At 55.8% G+C, this 20,276-nt stretch overlaps 8 protein-coding genes across 8 annotated transcripts; 3 read left to right on the forward strand and 5 right to left on the reverse strand.

The window, feature by feature from the left end:
• Positions 1 to 282: 282 nt before the first annotated feature.
• LTR77_005080 (uncharacterized protein) lies at positions 283 to 2,588 on the reverse strand (the record flags this gene model as incomplete). The annotated part of the gene is made up of 2 exons (XM_064802329.1): positions 283 to 1,236; positions 1,719 to 2,588. 2 exons carry the CDS (start codon positions 2,586 to 2,588, stop codon positions 283 to 285), a joined length of 1,824 nt encoding a protein of 607 aa, XP_064659690.1.
• Positions 2,589 to 3,547: 959 nt separating this feature from the next.
• On the forward strand, positions 3,548 to 9,242 carry LTR77_005081 (uncharacterized protein; the record flags this gene model as incomplete). The annotated part of the gene is made up of 2 exons (XM_064802330.1): positions 3,548 to 9,133; positions 9,204 to 9,242. 2 exons carry the CDS (start codon positions 3,548 to 3,550, stop codon positions 9,240 to 9,242), a joined length of 5,625 nt encoding a protein of 1,874 aa, XP_064659691.1.
• A 260-nt stretch (positions 9,243 to 9,502) lies between these two features.
• LTR77_005082 (uncharacterized protein) lies at positions 9,503 to 10,416 on the reverse strand (the record flags this gene model as incomplete). The annotated part of the gene is made up of 2 exons (XM_064802331.1): positions 9,503 to 10,122; positions 10,179 to 10,416. The coding sequence occupies 2 exons, from the start codon at positions 10,414 to 10,416 to the stop codon at positions 9,503 to 9,505; spliced, it is 858 nt and encodes a 285-aa protein (XP_064659692.1).
• Positions 10,417 to 12,393: 1,977 nt separating this feature from the next.
• LTR77_005083 (uncharacterized protein) lies at positions 12,394 to 13,318 on the forward strand (the record flags this gene model as incomplete). The annotated part of the gene is made up of 2 exons (XM_064802332.1): positions 12,394 to 12,534; positions 12,590 to 13,318. The coding sequence occupies 2 exons, from the start codon at positions 12,394 to 12,396 to the stop codon at positions 13,316 to 13,318; spliced, it is 870 nt and encodes a 289-aa protein (XP_064659693.1).
• Positions 13,319 to 13,750: 432 nt separating this feature from the next.
• STE2 (pheromone alpha factor receptor) lies at positions 13,751 to 15,200 on the reverse strand (the record flags this gene model as incomplete). Its single annotated transcript, XM_064802333.1, has 3 exons — positions 13,751 to 13,894; positions 13,990 to 14,357; positions 14,411 to 15,200. The coding sequence occupies 3 exons, from the start codon at positions 15,198 to 15,200 to the stop codon at positions 13,751 to 13,753; spliced, it is 1,302 nt and encodes a 433-aa protein (XP_064659694.1).
• Positions 15,201 to 15,939: 739 nt separating this feature from the next.
• On the reverse strand, positions 15,940 to 17,235 carry NTH1_1 (alpha,alpha-trehalase nth1; the record flags this gene model as incomplete). The annotated part of the gene is made up of 1 exon (XM_064802334.1): positions 15,940 to 17,235. The coding sequence occupies one exon, from the start codon at positions 17,233 to 17,235 to the stop codon at positions 15,940 to 15,942; it is 1,296 nt and encodes a 431-aa protein (XP_064659695.1).
• A 205-nt stretch (positions 17,236 to 17,440) lies between these two features.
• Positions 17,441 to 17,911, forward strand: LTR77_005086 (uncharacterized protein; the record flags this gene model as incomplete). The annotated part of the gene is made up of 2 exons (XM_064802335.1): positions 17,441 to 17,740; positions 17,792 to 17,911. 2 exons carry the CDS (start codon positions 17,441 to 17,443, stop codon positions 17,909 to 17,911), a joined length of 420 nt encoding a protein of 139 aa, XP_064659696.1.
• Positions 17,912 to 17,965: 54 nt separating this feature from the next.
• On the reverse strand, positions 17,966 to 19,785 carry LTR77_005087 (uncharacterized protein; the record flags this gene model as incomplete). Its single annotated transcript, XM_064802336.1, has 2 exons — positions 17,966 to 19,038; positions 19,095 to 19,785. 2 exons carry the CDS (start codon positions 19,783 to 19,785, stop codon positions 17,966 to 17,968), a joined length of 1,764 nt encoding a protein of 587 aa, XP_064659697.1.
• Positions 19,786 to 20,276: the final 491 nt, after the last annotated feature.

The following is a 20,276-nucleotide window of genomic DNA, read 5'->3' on the forward strand; positions in this document are numbered from 1 at the left end:
GCGGAAGATGCGCTTGTGCGTGACTTCACATTGATTCTTTATGCATGTCTACTCTTTCGAACCATCTTCCGGAACATGGAGCTAGGATCAGAGCAATCCGCTACACCCGAGCAATGCATCCTGGTGCGCTGCGATGTGAGCAACGGCCACAGCATATTCTAGTGCCCGCCTTGAATCGTACATGCCTGACTTCTCAACCGCTCCCGAGCCTAGCAGAAGTCTCTAGAGGACCAAAAACATGGCCCCCTCATCACCACGATCGGAGCAGCCCGCCTTCTCCAATCACCATACATACATGTCCTCCAGTACAGCAGCCTTCTGGAACGCCGTCGGCTCCACGTTCGTCTTCTCGAAAGTCTCACAGAGATACATGACCAGGAGAAGCATCCTGTGACTGTGCACGCAGTACTCGAAGCAGCACTTCCACGTCACGGGTGTCACGCCGAGCCAGTTCTCCAGCCACTTAAGCTGCCACGAGTTCGACAGCGGTGGACGCTCGTGGTCTTCTTCGAACCTTGGGTAGCTCGAGAGGCGGTAGTTCGAGTATCCCATGATGTGCGGCGGATTCGGCGAAGAATAGTGAGCTTTTAAGACGGCTATAATCGACGGCATTGCGTCATGAAGGCTGTCGTCGTTGACTGTTCTGGCGAACAGATCGAAGTTGTGTCGCGTGGTCTGCAAATTCCCCACCTCCTCAAGGAACGGACAGTTTTGTGCGGCATATTCCAGAAGGTTGTGCACAGGCCGACATATTGCGTTGTTCAAAGCCTGCAGAGTGTCACGGCTGAGTGCAACATGCTGATATTTCGTTGTGATATGGTTGATGCACAGTCTGCGCAGGACACGTTTCCGAGTCTCCAAGCTGTCGATAGTACCGTAGTGGTCAAGATAACGCCTGATCACCTCACTGAGCGGGACACTTCCGGTGTTGACCAGCAGATCAACTTGCCAACCGAGACGTCGCTGGTGAAACGCGATAGACGGTCTTGCAATGGCTGCCTCATTCTCATTGACAAGAGCTTTGATGGCCCTGGTAACGCGCCTGACGGACCTGCAGGTCTCCTTGATCGGCAGCCAGGAGAAGATGTTCACCAGGAGCTCAGGTGGTAAGGTGGACAGTCGGTCGGGCTTCGGTGTGGTTGTGGCAGTCGCGGATTGTGGTGCTGTGTCGTGCTTCATGATTGCGCCCGGCACGAGGATGGCGCCTGGTGGGAGGTCCGCCATCGTGGTGTCGATCTAGGCATTGAAGGTTGGTGAGTTGATGAGGAAGTTTTGTGAGATGATGTGAGAAGTTCGAAACATCGCAGTGTTTGCACGTGAACGTGAAGTTCTCTGAAGCGCATGTGAAGTGCATTCAAGGTTTAGGCAGGACATGAGGAGGAGAGCCATTCACTTACAAGAACCACGATAGTGCAAATTGGAACTCACGTTCCTCGTGTTGTGTACGACTGGACTGCAGCTATCGTGATTTACGAGAGTGAGGCCATCGCATCCGCTCCTGCTTTCCATCCGCCATTTCCGTTATGCTCCACCTCCCCTCAGATGCAAAGAGCCGTGGTAGTTACTTCCAACGTTGCATTTGCAGTCCGCCTCAGCTCCGAGTTGCATTCTCCTCGTCCTAGTAGCTCAGCTCACTCACCAGCTCACCAGATGAATATGTCCTCAAGTATTGCTGCCCTCTCAAATGCCGTCACAGTGATGGTCTGCCTCTCGCATACCTCGGAGATCAAGTCGAACGTCCGCTCGCACTTCATGCAATACTCGTAGTGACCGGTCGGCGGCAAGTAGGCAATACCGAGCGCTTCTGTGAGGACTTGGATCTGAGCTTGGCTGAGCGGCAGGCGCTGCTTGGAACCCGAGATGCTGGAGTCGGAATCTCTGGCGAGCCAATACCGTGGCTTCAAGGGACGCTCGCTTGTTTGACATGAATAAGTTGAGGACTTCGTGATAGCGGCGACGGCGTCCATGAGGTGAATGTAATTGTCTCTTCCAAGAGCTTCATCAATCTTGGCCATAACTGGTTGGTATATGTCCCGGACCTCTTGATCAAAGATAACGGGATCTTCTGATCCCCGAGACGCAACTTGGATGGCTGTTCGTACCTGTATGGCAGTGCGCAGGTCAGAGTCCACGTCTCCGGGCTGCATGTAGTGTAAGATTGTCTTCATTAGGACGGATGATCCTGGAGCGGTCATTGGGTCGAGGCCGTAGTATCCGATAAATCGGCTGAACACGTCCTCAATGGACACGCCGTCTCCGATATTTACGAGCATGTCATGATCATTTGCGAGACGCCCTTGGTGATCTCTTGTCGTCAGAAGCGCGACGGCTGTGGCGTTGATGTCGATGACGGCCTTGATAGCGCTGCTGAGAGTTCGGTACTGGCAGACTGCGGCCGGAGACAGACGTGAGAGGATTTTGACGAGCAACTCCGTCGGCAGCGCCGATAGTCGATCTGGTTCTGCCATCGTGCTCGCTGATGTTGCGGCCATGGTGCGGGTAGCAAACGGTGTTGGGTCGCAGAGAATCTCGGTCGGAGGCAGAGTTTGGTGATTGCTAGCGCGGACTGTAGAAGTGGCGTTGCGCATGTGGAACTCTAGCGATTCACAGCCGAGCAAGCACGAGTGGGTGCACGTGAGAGGGGGTCCCTCTGATGATGTCAGCGACAGCCAGAAGCGTGGCACTTCATGAATACCTTACTCCTAGATATGAAAGCAGCAGGACACACTTCCTTCGCATGACCAGCTCACATCTTGACATCCAGCAAAAACCCTGCCCACAGCGTTTGATGTTACGTGTGTTCGATCACATGGTCGTGGCCTTCACCACGTGCAATCCATCGTAGCCGCTGCGCAAGATCTAATGCTGCCCGTACTGTTCGCGGTTCCTTGGTTGTTCAGCAGCGTCTTCGCGCACACCGTAAGAGACGTCTTAGTGAAGCCGTTTAGGGCGTACATGAGGTTTCGTCCACTCCAGAGGCAGTCCTCGCCACTCGAAGAACCTTCGCATCACCCAGCAACATTGGTTATGTTAGGAGCCGAATACATCTCCAACTGCCTCTCCCCTTTCCTCAGCATAAATTCCACAGCGCCAAAGTCCTTGCGATCAATGTCCACATTCCGCTGAAACTCCCTCCTCGCGAACCGGTAGAAGTTTGGTCTTGTATCCAAGGGCTTCGACCTGGCTGCGCGGATGCAACGGCGATAGAGGGACAGAACGTCCTTCTGAAGGCCGGAGAGTCGTGGCATTCCAGGAGACGGCGATAGGGACTGGATGATGGGTGAGCAGGAAGAAGAAGAAGAAAGTGAAGTGAAGTCGTGTCGTATCCTGCCTAAAGCGGCAGCGCTAATTTAAGCGAGAACTTTTTGAGGTGAGGTCGCGTCGAAGCGCGACGACTGCTTCCTGAGGTGAAGTTACGAAAGAGCAGGATTGTGGTCGACAATGGCGGGAGATATGACTGAGACGGTATATGCGCACAACATCACCTTTTAATACGGATCGCAACACCAGCAGGGTGCCCCCAACGAACCGCGGACCATACAAAGCCATGGCTTCTCCTACGCAGTCCAACTACTTCCCGCCTCTGGACAAGTGCCTGGCTGGCAGTGAGCGCCTGGTATCATGGAGGACCGCATCTACCGCGTTATGCGATCCTAGAGCTGCCACAAATAACGCACTACAAGCCTTTCTCAGCGATCCTGAAAGCAACAAATACCTTACACATGCGCTCGATCCATTCCCCAAACCCGGCCCCAGGACGAAGAACGATTTCGAGACCAAGACCGCGCCCATCCACGTCGCGCAGTCCACAAATGGCGACTATGACCTCGAAGAGCTGAAGAAGGATGCGCAATGGCTGTCCGAGCAGGTGGCTGTGGAAGAACTGGTTGCGCTGAGGTGCGTGGTCCTTGAATGGCAGCAGAGGGCAGAGGAGCAATTGCTTGCATCTTTGGGAGAAAACGGCAGTGCTGTGGGTGGTACAGAACTTGGGGCGTCCTTGTTGGGGACAAGCACCGCCGGTTTTGCCTCGTCACTATTAGGACCTACGACTACGGACGAATTCACCAAAGAGGAGCCAAGGCGGACAAGACAGTTGCAGCTGTACTTGGAGGAAAGAGAGCATATCCGCAAGGTTGAAGTGGCTTTGATAAACCGCACTGCCTCATCAGTCGGCATCTCTCAATCGAGCGGCAGCTGGATTGATGATCTCGGAGCGAAGGTCGTGGAAGATATGTGCTCCCCAAACAGCCGAACAGCATTTGAGACCTTCCTCTCAGGCTGCATCAAGGATCTTGAGAAGAGCGTGGAACTTCTGGATGACAGCACAAAGTGGCCGAAGATATTCCTCGCAGACGAAGCAAAGCAGGGCATGTACGCAGTTGCTGGCTTCAGGGACCTTACTTCCGGTCTACAGCTGCTCCTCGCAGCGCTCCATCTGATCACGTCCAATACCTACATCCCGGGTGGGGACCTGGTCAGAACCTATTTCGAGCTCATGGGCAAAGTCAGCTTCTTCTCCGCCACTGCGTCCTCCCCAGCCCTACCGGATCCATCAGCCCTCAAAGCTTTAGCGTCACTCGTATCGGTTTCGATTCTCTATCTTCCCGCGGCTGTCTCGAACATCCAGGACACCGCATCTCAGATGCTCAACAGCGGCAGCGTGCAATACCCGGCGCTTCCCACCCAGACTGACATGTACATCAACGACGAGACATGCCTCCATCAGGTCAACTTAGTCATCTTCAAGGCCGCTACTTCAAAGCAGCCGCTCCCTCTAGCTGGTCCAGCTATCCTCGCCTGGAGTCTGCTGACAAGCAACATTCGCGATATCGCCAAGCTTCTGCAACAAGCTAGAGAGCAGCGGCAAGCGGAGGAGGCGAATCAAAGTAGTCCCGGCATGGCGCGAAGGCCGTCGAGGGATGACCTTTCCACTTTTGAGAACCAGTTCGCTCGATTGCAGGACGGACTCAATCTCGAGGAGGAGGACCGCGACGATCCTCCTGGCTGCTTGGCTAGGGTCGCTGTTGACGGCATTGGCGTTTTTGACATCCTGTCGCAGCTTGCTTCGACCTCTGCAATGATATGGGACGATGAGACCTCCTTCATCGCACGTGCAGCGCTCTTCGACCTTCTGCGCGAGTCGACGGCACTTGTTTCGTACAGTGCAGATCTACTGGATGCTGTATTGAGCTCTCTGGTGCCCAATTCTAAACCAGCAACGAAGATGGAAAGCAAAGCGGAAGATCTGAACACCCTTTTGGCCGACCGCCTTCTCGAATCTGACGATATGCAACGTGCAATCCTATCGCAAGCCGTCGCGAGATATCCGTTTGAACTCTCGCCGCTCCTCCGACTTCTGACCGCCCTGACGGCCGGCTCAAATAAGCAATCTGTAGGCCCGGTGGATCTGGTCAGGATGCTGGACGTGATGCCATCATTGACTATAATGGTCGATCATTGGTTCAAGGGATACCAACTTGAGAACGAGGATGAAAACGAGAACAATATCGCGCTCACGGAGGATCTACCTCTTTTCATCTCGAAGCAGTTCGAGCAAGGCTTCTTTCCTGGGAACAGCCCGAAAGCGATCACAATGGGCAATAATGGATCACATGCGTCAACATCTGTCTTGACCATTCCGGCAGGAACGCAAGGTCTAGTTATCAAGGAGACTCGCCCCATGGTTCTTCGATTAGAACACCAGCACTCCGCTCTGGAATACTTGGGCCTCTTGCTGGCAACCTCCTTACCCGCTTCCGAACTTCTTCCTGCTCCTCCAATGGACACCAGCCTTGATCGTGCCACCACTGCCGACATCATCTCGCTAACTACTGCCATACTCACCGCAAGTCTACGCCAACATAAAGGCGTTGAAGAAGCTCGCTACGTCCTTGGCCGCCTCTCCAACTCTCTGCCCGAAGGCCAGGACATCATCTTGATCATCTTCGATATCCTGGAAACCGAACTCCTTGCACACCTCGACCAGAGTACCGGCGAAGGGTCGCTTGACCTACTTGTCGCCTGCGCAGAATGCACGGCCACCCTTGTTCCTATCTCGCCCGACCGAGTCTGGAGCTCGCTGAACCGCAGTGCGTTGCTCGGCCTCATAGGTGGCGCAAACGCTCTTGCAGCTGTTGTAGGCGGCTCGGAGGTCCCAAGTGGCAGCTTTCGCTTCCTCGCTGCTTCTGTCGACCTGTACGCAAGCCTGGTTGACGACGCCGTTGCTGGACTCGTGAAGCGCAAACCAAGATTCGTCAAGAGTCGAGGACGCTTCGACAGCCCGATGACCGATCAAGATGCCACGCCAGAACGAAGCATTGGTGCCGTACTGGTGGCTTTCCAACGCGCAATGGGTGATGCGTGGATGGGCGTTGGAGAGTGGCGGTTTGGACTGCGAGAGGAGAGGTGTGGGATCTGGACAAATCTGGCCGGGGGGTTTGAGACGTTACTCCGTGCTGCATACGGTGTCGGTGGAGAGGGGCAGGGAATCTCTGGTGCTCTAGAACCGGCTGCAAGACTGGTGGTGGAGGCATTTGCAGGGCAGGATGGGACGTTGCAGAGCTTTACGAGGGTGTTTGGGGAAGGGCTCGGTGCTCAGGAGCCTGCGTTGACTCCACTGGAGACGAAGGCCGTTGTCGGGCAGATCGCGGCTGCCGCAGAGTTCTTAGCGACTCTTCTACGGACGACGAAGATGCTGGACGTGGGCCACGACAAAAAGAGGGGAGAGGTATTGGGCCGACAACTGGTGAAGCTCATGCCCAACTTTGCTGCTCTGGTGGCCACTGGTCATGCCTACAAGCAGTGCTTGTCGCTTCTACTGGCAGAGGTTGTGCAAGCGGTCAACGGCAGCACCTCCACTGGCTCTACCGACACGCCCTCGCTCCTCAGCCCTCTTAGCGCAGACGCAGGCAGGCACTTCCTGGCGGTCGTCTCACACCTCGATCGGCCTCTTCGCGACCTTGAAGTCGAGACCAGCATCTGGGCTTTCCTTGCTGCAGTAATGGCCAACAAGCAGCAATGGTTCGCAGTCTATCTTCTTACCGGCTCCCTGCCTCGAGATCGATTAAAGGCACAAAGCGCCCCACAAAGCAAAAAGTCGCTCCTTACGTACGCCCTGGACCAGCTCTCAGACATCGCGGCCACCCAGCCAGAGCGAGCAATAGCGATGCTGAAGTTCGTGGCTGCAGCGCAAAACGCCTGGGTTTGGGCGAGCAGCCAGATCCGGGAGCATGAGACCTTCCTGAAGACTTCAATCGACTGGCTGAGCAATCTCCAGCCACCTTCCGAGCAGGCTAAGAAAGGTAACACGGCCGAGCAGCTTCTGGCCGCTAGCGAGCACAGGACCGCCGCCTACCTCTGCGAGATCCTGGCTGTTGGCGTTCACGCTGGCTGCGAGGTTGGCGACCGCACGGTCCTGAAGCTGTCGTTGCCAAAGCTGCGATTCTTGCGGGAGCACGGCAGCGAGGTCGATGCTTATAATAACTCACTTCACGGCAACTTGGAGAAGAACTTCAAGAAGAAGTATGAAGACGTCAGCATTGAGGTGACGGACTTCAAGCGCACGACTGCTTTCGCCAGCCCTACGCATACTGAGAAAGGCTTCGAGTATGATCTTGAGTTCGCGGAGCAGGTGCTTGGCCACGAGCTGGCTTGGCTTGGTGCACGATTGTCGGTCCGAGATACTGGGTTCAAGGAGGAGTTCTCTAGGGCCAACGTGAACTTGAACCTGATGCATGCGCAGCGTGAGTTGCTGAGTGCATGGAGAATCCTGGCAACAACGATGTCTGAGTGTCTGGATACAGGCTCTGAACAAGAGCAGAAGACGCTTGGAGAAGAGCTCGCCAAGGTCGTCGAGAGATGTCTGCGGGCGAATGCAAATTTCGACCTGGGTGTACCCGGAATGGGCGAAGTGGTCGACACAAGGATGGGGCTGGCTTTCACAGTGCTTTCGAAGCTGGCTGGGCTGAGGGTCGAGAACGATAACATGCGAGGCCTGTTGGCTGCGGCTTACGATGCGGTCGTGGCATGTCCGGTCAATTACGACGTGGCAGAGAAACAGGAGGAGCTGGTGTACTGGAGAACAGTGCTGCAGGTGCTGTACCTGGCTATCCAGCCACATGCCTATATGAGCAGCGGGAGTTCCAGAGGGACAACGAACGGAGCGAGCGCGACAACCGAGACGCAGATCGTCTTCCTGGATCCGGCTGTCGCGGGAGTTCTGGTTCAGGTCGTGGAAAAGGTGGTCGCACCCGGCTTCCGTGCTCTTTGCGGCAACCTGCACACCAGCATCGACACCGCACAACCAGCTGACTTCGCCCTTATCACCGCAATCCTCCGAGCTCTACTTTCGGTCAAGGGCGTCGAAGCCGTTCACACTCAGATCGCTGAGGCCATTGCATCCACCAACCTCGTCCGCGGAGCGCTGAGTCTGTACTCTTGGTCCGACCGCTTGGCATCCCCTGACACTACCTCGGACAGGAGTACCGGCCACGACCCCATCTACGGCGAACTAGCCATCCTCTTCCTCCTCGCTCTCTCAACGGTCCCTGGCGTCGCAGAGCAAATGGCTCTCGACGGCGTACTTGCCCAACTCGCCTCTGCGAACCTCTCAGAGTACTTCCGCAAGCCTGCTGGGAAGGGACCATTCGACGAACCGCGCCGCCTCTTTCCGATCTGGACTGAAGGTTTCCTCCCGCTGTGCCTCAATCTGCTGGACGCTGTTGGCGCTCCGGTGGCGGGTGATGTGTCGACCTTCCTGAGCTCGTTCCGGCCACAGCTCCAGCGCGCGGAGACCGCACTTGAGAACCGCGCGCCTTCTCAACGCAATCCGTACGGTGGAGCTATCACGTTGGGTTTGGTGAGGGAGGCACACAGTCTCTGCCTCATCGCGAAGCTGCTTGGTGTGTTCGTGGCGTATGCAGCGGACGCAGGCATCGATGCGAATGATGTGCCAGAGCTTCAGTTCGATGATAAGAAAGTCCGGGAGGATATTGTTGGATTGGCGAGGCAGAAGACTAGTCTTGCGAGCCGGATCGTGGCAGTTGGCGAGAGGGAAGAAGTCTGGCAGCGGACTGAAGCTGGTGGGACGGATAATGTGCTGTTGGCGAAAGTTGTAGCGGAGATTGAGGGGGTGGTGAGTTGGGACGGGGATGAGGGATGAGGGTGCAATCTAAGGTATCAAAACATCACTTCGGGTTGTTTAGTTCAGCGAGGCGTTGGTGTGGTCAAAAGGGATTGCATAGCGTGGAGTGCAAGGGCATCTCCAAGCTGCAAATAATCACTGGCGATGTCGAACGAAGGTCATGGGAGACATGCTGCGCTTCGAGATGCATTGTGGTAAAGAACCAATAAAACCCTTCCATAATCCAGGCCTCGCGCCAGTCAACTGTCACACAGTGGTACAATACAGTGGTTGCTTACTCGAATTCAGCTACTATTCAATTCTCCGAGTCGGTAACAAGATTCATCCCTTGTGACGGCCGTCAAAACCCCTCAACACTCCTCACGCTGGAGAAGCCAACCACCGCTGGAACCACCTCACCGCCTGCGCCTCGGCCTGCTTCCCGCGCTCCGCCTCCTCCTTATCATCCTCATCCGCCCTCACAGCAAATCCATGATGCGCACCGGGATAAAACACAAACTCATGCTCCACCCCCTTCGCCTTCCCCTTCTCCGTCTTCTCCTTCAAAGTCGCCTGCGTTTGCTTGGCCTGCTCCGGACTCATCTGCTGATCGTTCTCCGCAGCCGCAACCGCGTACGGCAGCTCAACCTTGTTGATATCGTCTGGGTACGTCAAGAACGACGGGTGAGCGACGAACCCGCATTTGGTCACCTGCGCGCCGTCTTTGAGGCGGTTTTCGGCGCCGTCCCAGCATAGTTGGGTGACGAACTTCCCGCCCCAGCAGAATCCAGCGGTTCCGATGGAGAGGTTGCTGGCTTCGTTGGTTTTGAGGGACGAGAGGAAGGACCAGATCCGGGGTCCGCAGGCCGCGGGACGGCACCAGAACATGAAAGGGAGGAAGGTGCGCATGGCGTAGAAGATATGAGGAATTTTGGAGAGGGACAAGCCTGGCTGTTGGATGGCTTTCATAGAGTCCAGGAGGTCAGGAGGGAGTATAACGCCTGTGGTGATGTTAGCTGGGTTGCTTGATCGGCGGAGAAGGGGGGACGTGATGTACCGTTCATGAACTCGGGTAGGTAGACGGTGAAGTTGCCTTCTTTTGCGTAGCAGTCGGCCAGGACTCTGTTGTTTGGAAATGTCCATCCGAATGCATCTGGGATGATTACGACGATGCCTTTGGGCGGTCCGTTTGGTGCATCAGCGATATAGCAGTCAAGGCCGTGTACTTTATCGATCCGACCGGTCGGTTGGCCGCTGTGGAGGGAGCCTGTGGCGCAACACGATTTGAGACCCATTGTTGAGATTCTCTCTTGACTTGACCGAGGGACAGGTGAATAAAAGGAAGCAGGTTGGCATCAGGAGATATCTGCGGGATATATGCAGCCAGTGCATCAGGCAACACGGGCGATTAGTAGACATCGCATCGGATCAACGACGTTCCGCTCTCGGTACCGCTGTCGGCGTACGGCATTGTATCTCGTTTTAACTTTCGCAAAGCACTTCAACCAGACCAGTAGATAATCGAATATAAGGTGTTGAAGAAATAGGAGTACCGGTGTCGCGCGGACATAGGAAGTATTGCATGGCCGTAACACCAAGCGAGCGCGGATTACTCTAAGGGATCTCGACCACCGTTCCCAACCAGTCTTCCCGTCGAAGGCGATGGTATTTCTACGCACCGCTCATCAAAACTGGGACAGTGCTGATTGCAGCTCAGGTCCACGCCGACTCGTCGAATTTCGCCTCAGGCGTGAGTAAAGACGCGGCCTACCAGCAAGTTCTCGAGCAAGCAGAAGCGCTGTTCGATGCGCAACTGAATTGGGTAGACGACTTCGAATCTCCGCAAATGGTCAACGAACAAGGAGCTGACAGCGGATAGGTGTGGTGAGTCTTGTGCGTATATCGTGTCCCACGCGGCTGTGTCTGAGGATTTACAGCAACACCGCCAACGCTGCCTCCCTGCTATGGCACGCCCTCCACGCCTTACCATCTCCAAGCAATCATGTCAACTGGGCCGGCTTCTATGTCGCAGATCCGTCAGCTCCCAATCAACTCCTCCTAGGCCCGTTCCAAGGGAAGGTAGCATGCCAGACGATAGCCTTTGGCAAGGGAGTCTGTGGAGCAGCAGCCGCGAGTCAACGAACACAGCTTGTTCCTGATGTCGAGAAGTTCCCGGGCCATATTGCTTGTGATGGAGATTCGAAGAGTGAGATTGTGGTGCCGATTGTGAAGGATGGAAAGGCACGATTGAGTAACCTCCCTATGAGAATGTTTCACTGACGACCAGTGATCAGGTTGTTGCGATCATCGACATCGACTGTGCTGTCGAGAAAGGATTTGATGAGGTCGATCAGACTCATCTCGAGAGTCTCGCCTCCCTTCTGAGTGCTGCTTGCGATTGGTCATAATCATCGAGGATCACATGGTGGTGCGGATGGCAGTCTGGTGACGGGCTGCCTTGCTTGAGCGGTACGTCAGCCGGAATAGGAAAGCAAGGCCACACTGTCGATGGAAGTCATGCTTCCTCTTGGTCATTGCAGGCGCGAGGTGGTGGGAGGAGATGCCCTCGTCCGATTCCCTGCTCACCGTTCCACGAAGACTGCTGAGACATCGAACCCGATATCTACCGAAGCCCGCTCGTCTCTAAGGTGCCAGGTAAGACGCAGGACATTGAGTCTTGCCAGGCTCGCGTAGGAGAAGGAGGAAAATTCTGTGTAGATCCTGACTACCTGTACCTCGCGCTGTTTACCTGTCGTTTGATGAAGCACTACCAGGCTCTCTGCAGTCCGTCCAAGCCTCGTGAAGCGCGATTACACACACTGTCTTCACTCTAGTTTGGTACGTTGAGCGAGCTCGACCGCCATTGCGAGCCAATGCTTTCCTGGCAGAGGATATGGGTTAATGATTCCGATACTGATAGGAGGCGTCGCTGGAAGACTGACCCCAAAGACTCGATGGCAAAACAACGTTCTCTTCCTCCCCCTTCCCTGCCCCCAACAACCACGCCCAGCAACGTCCTTCCTCGTCGAAGAGATGACAAAGGCGTTATCTTCTTCTGTGTAACATGATAAGTCTCGTACAATCTGTGCTCTCAGACATTTCTGTGACTCGACGTTGATAAGGTAGTACACACTCGTTCTCTATCCGTTTCGCCCCGAGTGACAACGGTAGGTCGTCTATATCAGAGCCACCTCAAGCCTGTCAAGTCTTTCCTGTTCATATGTTCTCTCAGCACCATCAGCACAAGCCTGATGAAGATCATTCTTAGCAAGATGGATATCCCCGACACTGTCAAGTCCCTCCCCGAAGACCTCGAAAGCATAGCTCTCGACAAGTTCGACAAACTCCAGGAGAAAGGCGACTTGCTCTATATTCCTCCACGACATCATGTTGTCACCCATGACGGGTTCACAGTAAGCCCGTTACTCCGCGCCTTGCTCTACCAACACCTGCTCACAACATCTCCAGTTCGACTTCATCATCTCCGAAGTCCTGACCAAAAAGCCCCAACTCGCAGACGCCGCCCAAAAGCCCGGTGGTCCCTTCCCCAACCCAGACCCCTCCTACATCGTCGCCCCCTTCGTCGGGCCAGACCACTACCTCACGCTAAACAAATACTCCGTCTCCCGCCCCCAATACATCCTCCCCACCCTCACATACTCCCCCCAAGCCTCCCAGCTCACCCCCTCCGACCTCTCCGCCGCCTTCGCCGTTCTGCTTTCGCTGAAAACAGAGCACATGGTCATCTACAACTGCGGCCCGGCGGCCGGTGCGTCGCAGGGGCACAAGCATTTGCAGATCCTGCCTGTGCAGAGGGCGGCGGGGTTTAGGTTCTTCACTGACGACATTTCCATCCCGACTGAGAGGCCGGTGGTGGTGGAGGGGGTGCCGCATAGATGTTTCGTTGTCGCGGTGCCGGATGAGGCAAAGGTGGAGGATCTGGTAGCGAGGCATGAGCAATTGCTAGCTCTCACCTACGCCGCCCTCGACAGGGTAAGCGCGGCAAGGAACTACAACATCATCATCGCCAAATCCTGGATGATGGCCATCCCCCGCGCGCATAGGGACCGCGACGGCATCGCGACGAATGCAATGGGCATGGTCGGGGTGTGTTGGGTGAAGCACGAAGAGGAGATGCGCGGGTGGGAGAGGTTGGGGTGGGGGGAGCATTTGAAGTGGTTGGGTATGTCGGCGTGAGCTGGGAGGTGAGCATGGGTGAGGCTTGTTGGAGGAAGGGGAGGGGAGGAGATGAGGGCTGATGAGGGGACGAATCTTGACTCAATTGATGTGTGTATAGGCAGGCGATACAGGTCACTCGTATAGTACAGAACTAGTCGAATATTACACTCACAACACAAAACTTATACATGATGAGAGGAGAGCAATGATTTGGCGATGCATATTGCACTGCTTCCGTTATGTATGCCTGTCTATCAATATACCCACAAACCCAAATCAGCTCGCCAGCCAGGCGTCATTAGATTACATTACCATTACCACCTCTCTGTCATCACCGCTCCGACAACACAATAACAACACCAAAATCCTGCCTGTGATTTATCTCTGCCTCCAATAAAACTGCTCTTTCTTCAACTTCTCAAGCTAACGACTGACGTGAGCCCATCTCTCTCAAAAGAACGCACCATCCCACTTCTGCTGCCCAACAGGCATAATCTCCATCCCACTATGCTTCGAGTTGCGGTCGACGCTGAGCTCGACGGGTCCGGTGCAGATCGTATCGCTCACACGGCGGGCATTGCGTTGAGCAGACTCCTGTATATCTTCATCATCAGCACACGGCACCGATAGATGGAAGACCGCGGAAGGAAGAAGGGTGAGAGAAGAGGACATACCTAATCAGACCTCACACTAAACGCCCTCTCCACCTGCACACCTAGGCCCCTCTCTCGGCCCAGCGACTGCATCTCCAGATCCTGCTCTCTTTCGCCCTCCCGCACCGAACCCTCGAAATGCCCCTTGCGTGGTGAGTCGCCGACAAGCGTGCCCGTTGTCTCGGTGTCGGTGTAGTAGCTGCCCTTCCCACCAGGCTTCTTTGCAAAGTCCGAGCCACCGAGCGGAATCTGGGCACGTCGGTCGCTCGATGCAGCGTGGCGGTTGTTCGTGTTGGCGGTCGCCCACATGGCGGAGAGCGGGAGGGAGATGGCGACGATGGTGGGTGGGACGCTGGTGAGTTGAGCGTTCTTGACGGCGAAGTAGGCGACAATGGTGAAGATGACTGCGCAAATGTCAGTGACGAACGTACAAAGGTGAGGTAGAGGGAGGACGTACGTGGCGTGCACATCGTCTGACATCCTATGACAAAGATGATCTGCATCGGCCCAAACTGCTTCAACCCCAGACTCCTCCTCGATTCGATGGCGAAGCCCAGCTTCGCGCAGAAGATGACGGTGGAGATGCCGATGCTGATGACGAGCGTGATGTTTGTGGCGGCGGCGAAGCGGTTGATCATCTTGAACTGCCATTCCGTCATGCTCGTCAGGCCTTCGATGTTCCAGGTGATGTTGACGACCATGAGAGCGAAGCGGAGCCCAATGACGGTGATCGTGGTGACCACGTTGATGGTGTTGACTGCGAGCTGCTGGAATGTCGCCAAGTTACAGCAGACGATTCGCACCTGCATGGCCAACGAGATCTCGATCACCACGATCAAGAGGAGGGAGATGAACTCTCCAGCAGCGCTGACGGCTTGGGCGCTTCCAATGTCGTTGTAGTACATCGTTTCCCAGCGGTAAAAATTGAAGAGCGGGCCTGTGTAAGCGACCAAAGACAGGATGGCCCGGAGTGCCACCAGAAAAAGGGCGGCAGCGTTGAAGAGGAAGACGCAGCTGCGCCGCTTCTCCTTGTTGGTGATGAGAACGAGGGTGAGGAGTAGCATTAGAGCGGCGCCGAGCTGAATGCCCTGGCTGATGGACTGGCCGACGGCGCTTTGCTGCAACACCATGACATCGGAGATGCTGATGGCAACCGGAGTCGTGCCATCGGGGCCAAGTACGGTGACGGGTTGGTTGAAGGCGTCAAAGGTCGCGTTGGTTTTCCAGACTGGTGCCATGGCCGCCATGGTGGAGGTTGTTTGTTAGGAGAAGTTGTAGTGCGTAAAGCAAAGGGCGTTGTCTTGTTGCTGCCTGTGACGGCTGCTGGTAGCTTCGATGAAGTGTCGATTATGGTGGTAGCCTGGTATGATAGCAGTAGCAGAGTGATGCAAGCAGTTGTCGGTCGCGAGGTCGAAACCTCGAGCGACGCCTTGAATTATAATACAGCGGACAATGTCCTCAGCGACAATCGCTGCGGATGAGATTGTCGGCTTCGGATCGTGTGGGAGTGAGTGACGGAGAAGAAATCGAACAATATCAACCACAATCGCGGACGGCGGGGAGCCCGAGAACCGCCGATGAAGGATGAAGTGAGGTTGAAAAGGAGAGATGGAGGAAGTGAGGTGACGAGGTCGAGATGCGAGGAGAAGGAAGGAGCAGTTGGTATGCGCCTGCTTCGACCGGGTGCGGCGGAAGCTTGGCCGCGACACCATCCTCAAACTTGACAAGACTTACGGAGAATGTTCCGTGGGCATTGCCAGTCGATTGCAGGCTGTTGACGTGAATGCGTTGCTGGAGAGAGTCGTGTCGCAGGAGTGAGCTGGCTCGAGCTGGGCTTGATATTGTTGTCCGCACAGGCCACCAGTTCATCGCCAGCGCCACCGGAACGTGCTGTTGACACCATCCTCATGGCGTGCAACACCCAACGCTGCAGCGAGTATTGCAATCGTGGGCCAGGATACGACTGGTTCAGAGGTCTGAGGCGCTCTACTTGACAGCATCCTCAATATCAGCTGTCGCGCCTGCCGCAGCTTGCACCTCCACGTGTCCCAGGTCTCCCGACTCCGCCTCCACCTTGACAGCGACATCGTCTGCTTCCACTTTCACTTCCTCACTCTTCGTAGCCACTTCTCCATCTTCGACCTTCACCTCAAGCTCTCGCTTCACCTTCTTCCTCGGCGACCCCTTCCTCACCTCCGCCCCCGGACAGAGCCCCTTCTCCGCCAGATCACAGTCGCCACACCTCCTGCCGACCGGCAGACACACCGTCTGGCCCAACCCAACCAACAAGTGATTGATCTCATGCCACTTCTCCCTCGGCAGCCACGCCTCCAGTTCTGCTCTCGTCTGCTCCGGTGTAGCAGTCTTGTGCCAACCCCACAAATTCGTGATCCGATGAACATGCACATCCACACCAATACCTTCAGTCCGGCCCCAGGCAGCGCTCATGCAGAGGTAAGCCATCTTCGGACCGACGCCAGGGAGAGATACTAGGCCCTCGATGGTGGAGGGGATGTCGTCGTTGTGCTTGTAGCGGAGGATGGTGGCAGTGGCTTTGAGGTACTTTGTCTTGTTGTTGTGGAAGCCTACTTTGCCTATCAATTCGTTCAAAACTGCTGGCTCCACGGCGATAAGGGATTCGAGGGTGAAGCCGCCTGGCATGTTCTCTTGCAAGTTCTTCATGGCGGCTGCTGTGACGGTGTCTTTGGTCTGCGAACTGAGCATCAAGCTAACGAGTGTCTGGAGACGTTGGTCGCGAGGAGAGCGATGCTCTTCAGCAAGGCTCTCGCAGCCCATGGTGTCCACTGGGGCGATGATGCGCTTACGCATAGCGGCTGTAATGTTGTAGACCTCTGCCCAGTTCGGTGGGGGCTCAACCGTCACAGCACCATTTGGACCCTTGATATGCTGCGCAGGCTGTCGTCGAGGCTTGCGAGGGAAGGCTGTGTTGTCCTGATTGTATTCTGCATCTTCTGTCTTAAGCGCTTTGCGAGGAGCGCGACGGACGGTCGTGGCCTCGAGGACTGCGGCCTTCCGCGGCGTACTTGTATCATCCTCGCGTTTGCGCTTCCCAAGTGAGCCCAACGAGCTCAGCGATGAACTGTCATCATCATCCTGTCGTATAACAGCATCTGGAGCTACCTTCTCTTCAACCTCCTGGCCTTCTGCACCAGCCCTGTCGTCCGCGAATGCCTGCAGTGACTGCCGCGTAGACCTCCTGCGCTCTGATGATAAGGCATTGACGATTTGCGCAGTCTCTCGCGACACCCGAGACGTGCGCATCGCTGCTTGATAGCCTCTCCATCATCTTTGAGTCCTCGTCATGAGAGTGAGCAGATCGCGAACTCACACGCGCCTGCCGAGATCCGAGATCTGGGGATGTTGCAGATCGCTGCCTAAGGGGAAGCCCAGTGCCGCACTCTGCTCTGGAGGCAGCTTCGAGTTCTTGCTCAACATCGTTGCATTCTCCCTAGCGAAGTAAGACAAGATGCCGTCGTCAGACTACACAAACGCCATCGGCGGCGGGCTGAAACTCAAGGGAGCGGGCGGCGTGGACAAGAAGAAGAAAAAGAAGAAGGACAAGCCGAAGGCCACAGACGAGGCAGAGGATGGTTCGAAGGCTGTTGTCGAGAAGGATGATGCAGAGACCTCGGCGACTCAGCGTGCGCTCGCAGACGAGGAAGGCGATGAAGCGCACACCGAGGCCGTGAAGGAGACGGAGTCGGAAACGAAGCAGTACGGCAAGACGGAGGCTCAGCGACGACATGAGGAGAGGCGGCGGAAACGGGTGAGTGATGTTTTCCTTGTGAAGCCGAGATGTGACTGACATCTGGAACAGCTCGACGAGCGTCTCAAGCGTGAAGGCGTCAAGACGCACAAGGAGCGCGTGGAGGAGCTCAACAAATACTTGTCCAACCTCAGCGAGCACCACGACATGCCGCGCATCGGGCCTGGCTAACGCGACCTTCGATGCTGCGCTGTCACCGATCGGCAGCCTTGTTGGATTGGTGCATCAGTCGTCCTCATAGAGTTCCCAGCACTCGCTATCAGGCTCGTCACAGCCTTCGATCTCAACCTCCCAACCCATCTCCTCTTCCGACAGCTGCCGCGCGCTGGCGTATAAACTCGCCACAGATGCATGTCGCTGGCTGCTGTCTCCGAAGTACTCATCGGCATCACTTTGCACTGTCAAAGTGCCGTTGGTGGTGTAGTAGCGGTCCTCCGCGTCTTCCTCCACCATCGACTTCTGGCGGTATTTACGCCCAAGATCCTCCGACTCCGGCGGGAAGTATGGTCCTTCGTTCGACGCGAGCTGGAGTGGCAGGCAGAATTGGAAGCCGGGCATGGGAAGCTGGGCGAAGAAGTCGTCGTAGGTGGGATGCATTGCTTGATCCAGGCTCGCAAACAGTTTCGAGCCGAACGAGATCTGCAGGGCTGGCTTTGGGTCATGAGCAGTACTATTCCTGTACGCTTCCGCCAGGACGTCCCATGGCCTTCGACAAGTATCCGTTCCGCAAGACTTGGTTACAAGCAATAGCCCACTCAGCCTTCCCATCAGCTTCTTCGTCTCCTCATCCGGGTCGATAGCAAGGTTATGCAACTCATACGGGTCAGCAACCGTATCATACAGCTCCGTGAAGTTCGACGTGCACCACCTATTGAACAGCCAGCCCTGCTTGCCGCCCTGCGCTATCATACGCAGCGACTTGTACGAGTTCTCCTGGTGCCTCTGGGAGTACGGTCCTGCAGGAGCATTTGACGATCCCCAGTACTCCACGTTCATGACCTCGCGATGGACTGCCGCGCCGCTGGAAAGCGCTTCCTCATCGCTTGCGGCTTGCCATTCTGGTAGCAGACTTCGGCCGTCGAAGAACTCTGGCCATTTGTCTTGCGGGAGTCCGGCGATGTCGAGCAGGGTGGGCGCGATGTCGACGTGGGTCTGTGGGATGCTGGTGACGCGGTTGCTAGGGATGCCTGGTCCGCGGATGGCGAAGGGGATGTTGACGTCGGAAATGTAAGGCAGGCCTTTGCCGCCGGTCACCCTGTGTTGCCCGAGGTGGAAGCCGTTGTCTGTGGTATAGATTACTGCAGCACAAACGTCAGCACACCATCCAGAGAAATGGCACGAAGAGTTCGCATACTGTAGGTATTGTCCAAGATACCCTTCTTCTCAAGCAACTCCACCACATCATCCACAATCTCATCCACCCCCTGCAAACCCTGCAACCGCGCCCGCATGCTCGCATCCACCATCTCAACCACACTCTCATTCATCCTCTCCAGCTTCCCAACCCACCCTGGCTTCCCTTGATGCAACTCATCCACCGGATTCCAATTCGGCATCCTCGGCGCCCCCACGCCCGGAAAATACCCCATATGTCGCTCCAACGGCACCGTCGGCCACCCACCAGGCCTCACATGCGGACTCGCCGGCGCAATCTCGAGATAAAACGGCCGCTTATCCGATCCTCCCCATTCCTCAATCACCTCCAACGCCTTCAACCGCAGCACGTCCGTCTGATGCCATCCGCGGTACTCGATTGATTTCCCGCCGTCTCGACGCATCACCACGCGGTTGAAGGAGTAGATAAAGGGCGAGACTAAGAAATCCGACCATTCCCAACCCGTTGGGGAGCTGACGCGGGAGTTTAGTCCGTTCATGAATTTGCCCAGGTAAGCTGTTCGGTACCCGGCGGAGGAGAGCCAGAGGGGGAGGTAAGAGGACATTTGCCCTGAGTTGAGGAATTTGCGGTAGCCGCCGCCTGGGCCGCCGACTGCTCGATCGTTAGTATTGACGACTTGTACAACTGGAAATGTGCGAAGACTTGCCATGTGTTATGTTTGTGTTGTGCGCTAATTGGCCTCGGAGGAGGGTGGCGCGGGCGGGGCAGCAGAGGGAGGTCGGCGCGTAGTGGGCGGTTGACAGGAGGCCGGAGGAGATTATGCTGGATTGGAGGTTGGGCATACGATCCAGGGAGCCGAGGTGAAAATCCTGATCGTCGGAGATTATGAGGATGATGTTGGGTTTTGAGGTGGCGTGGGCGTGGGTTAGGGAGAGGAGCAGGGTAAGGAGGGTGCGGAGGAGAGCCATAGATGTGTACATTTTGCAGCCCTTGGGCGGAGACTTTGCTCTCGCTATGTCGACTGTGCGATTGTTGCTGTCCTATCCAGATGTACACGTATCGTAGTATGCTGCTCAGTACCCGTATGCACTCGACTGCATGGCGGTGTGATGGTATGGCGGAAGGCGGTACAGGTTATACCAGGTATGTATCGGTTTCCACAACTCCAGAGGTGCATACATACAGCGAAAATGTGACAAT

Source organism: Saxophila tyrrhenica (assembly GCF_035928015.1).
Source record: "Saxophila tyrrhenica strain CCFEE 5935 chromosome Unknown scaffold_7, whole genome shotgun sequence".
Taxonomy (NCBI): domain Eukaryota; kingdom Fungi; phylum Ascomycota; class Dothideomycetes; order Mycosphaerellales; family Extremaceae; genus Saxophila; species Saxophila tyrrhenica.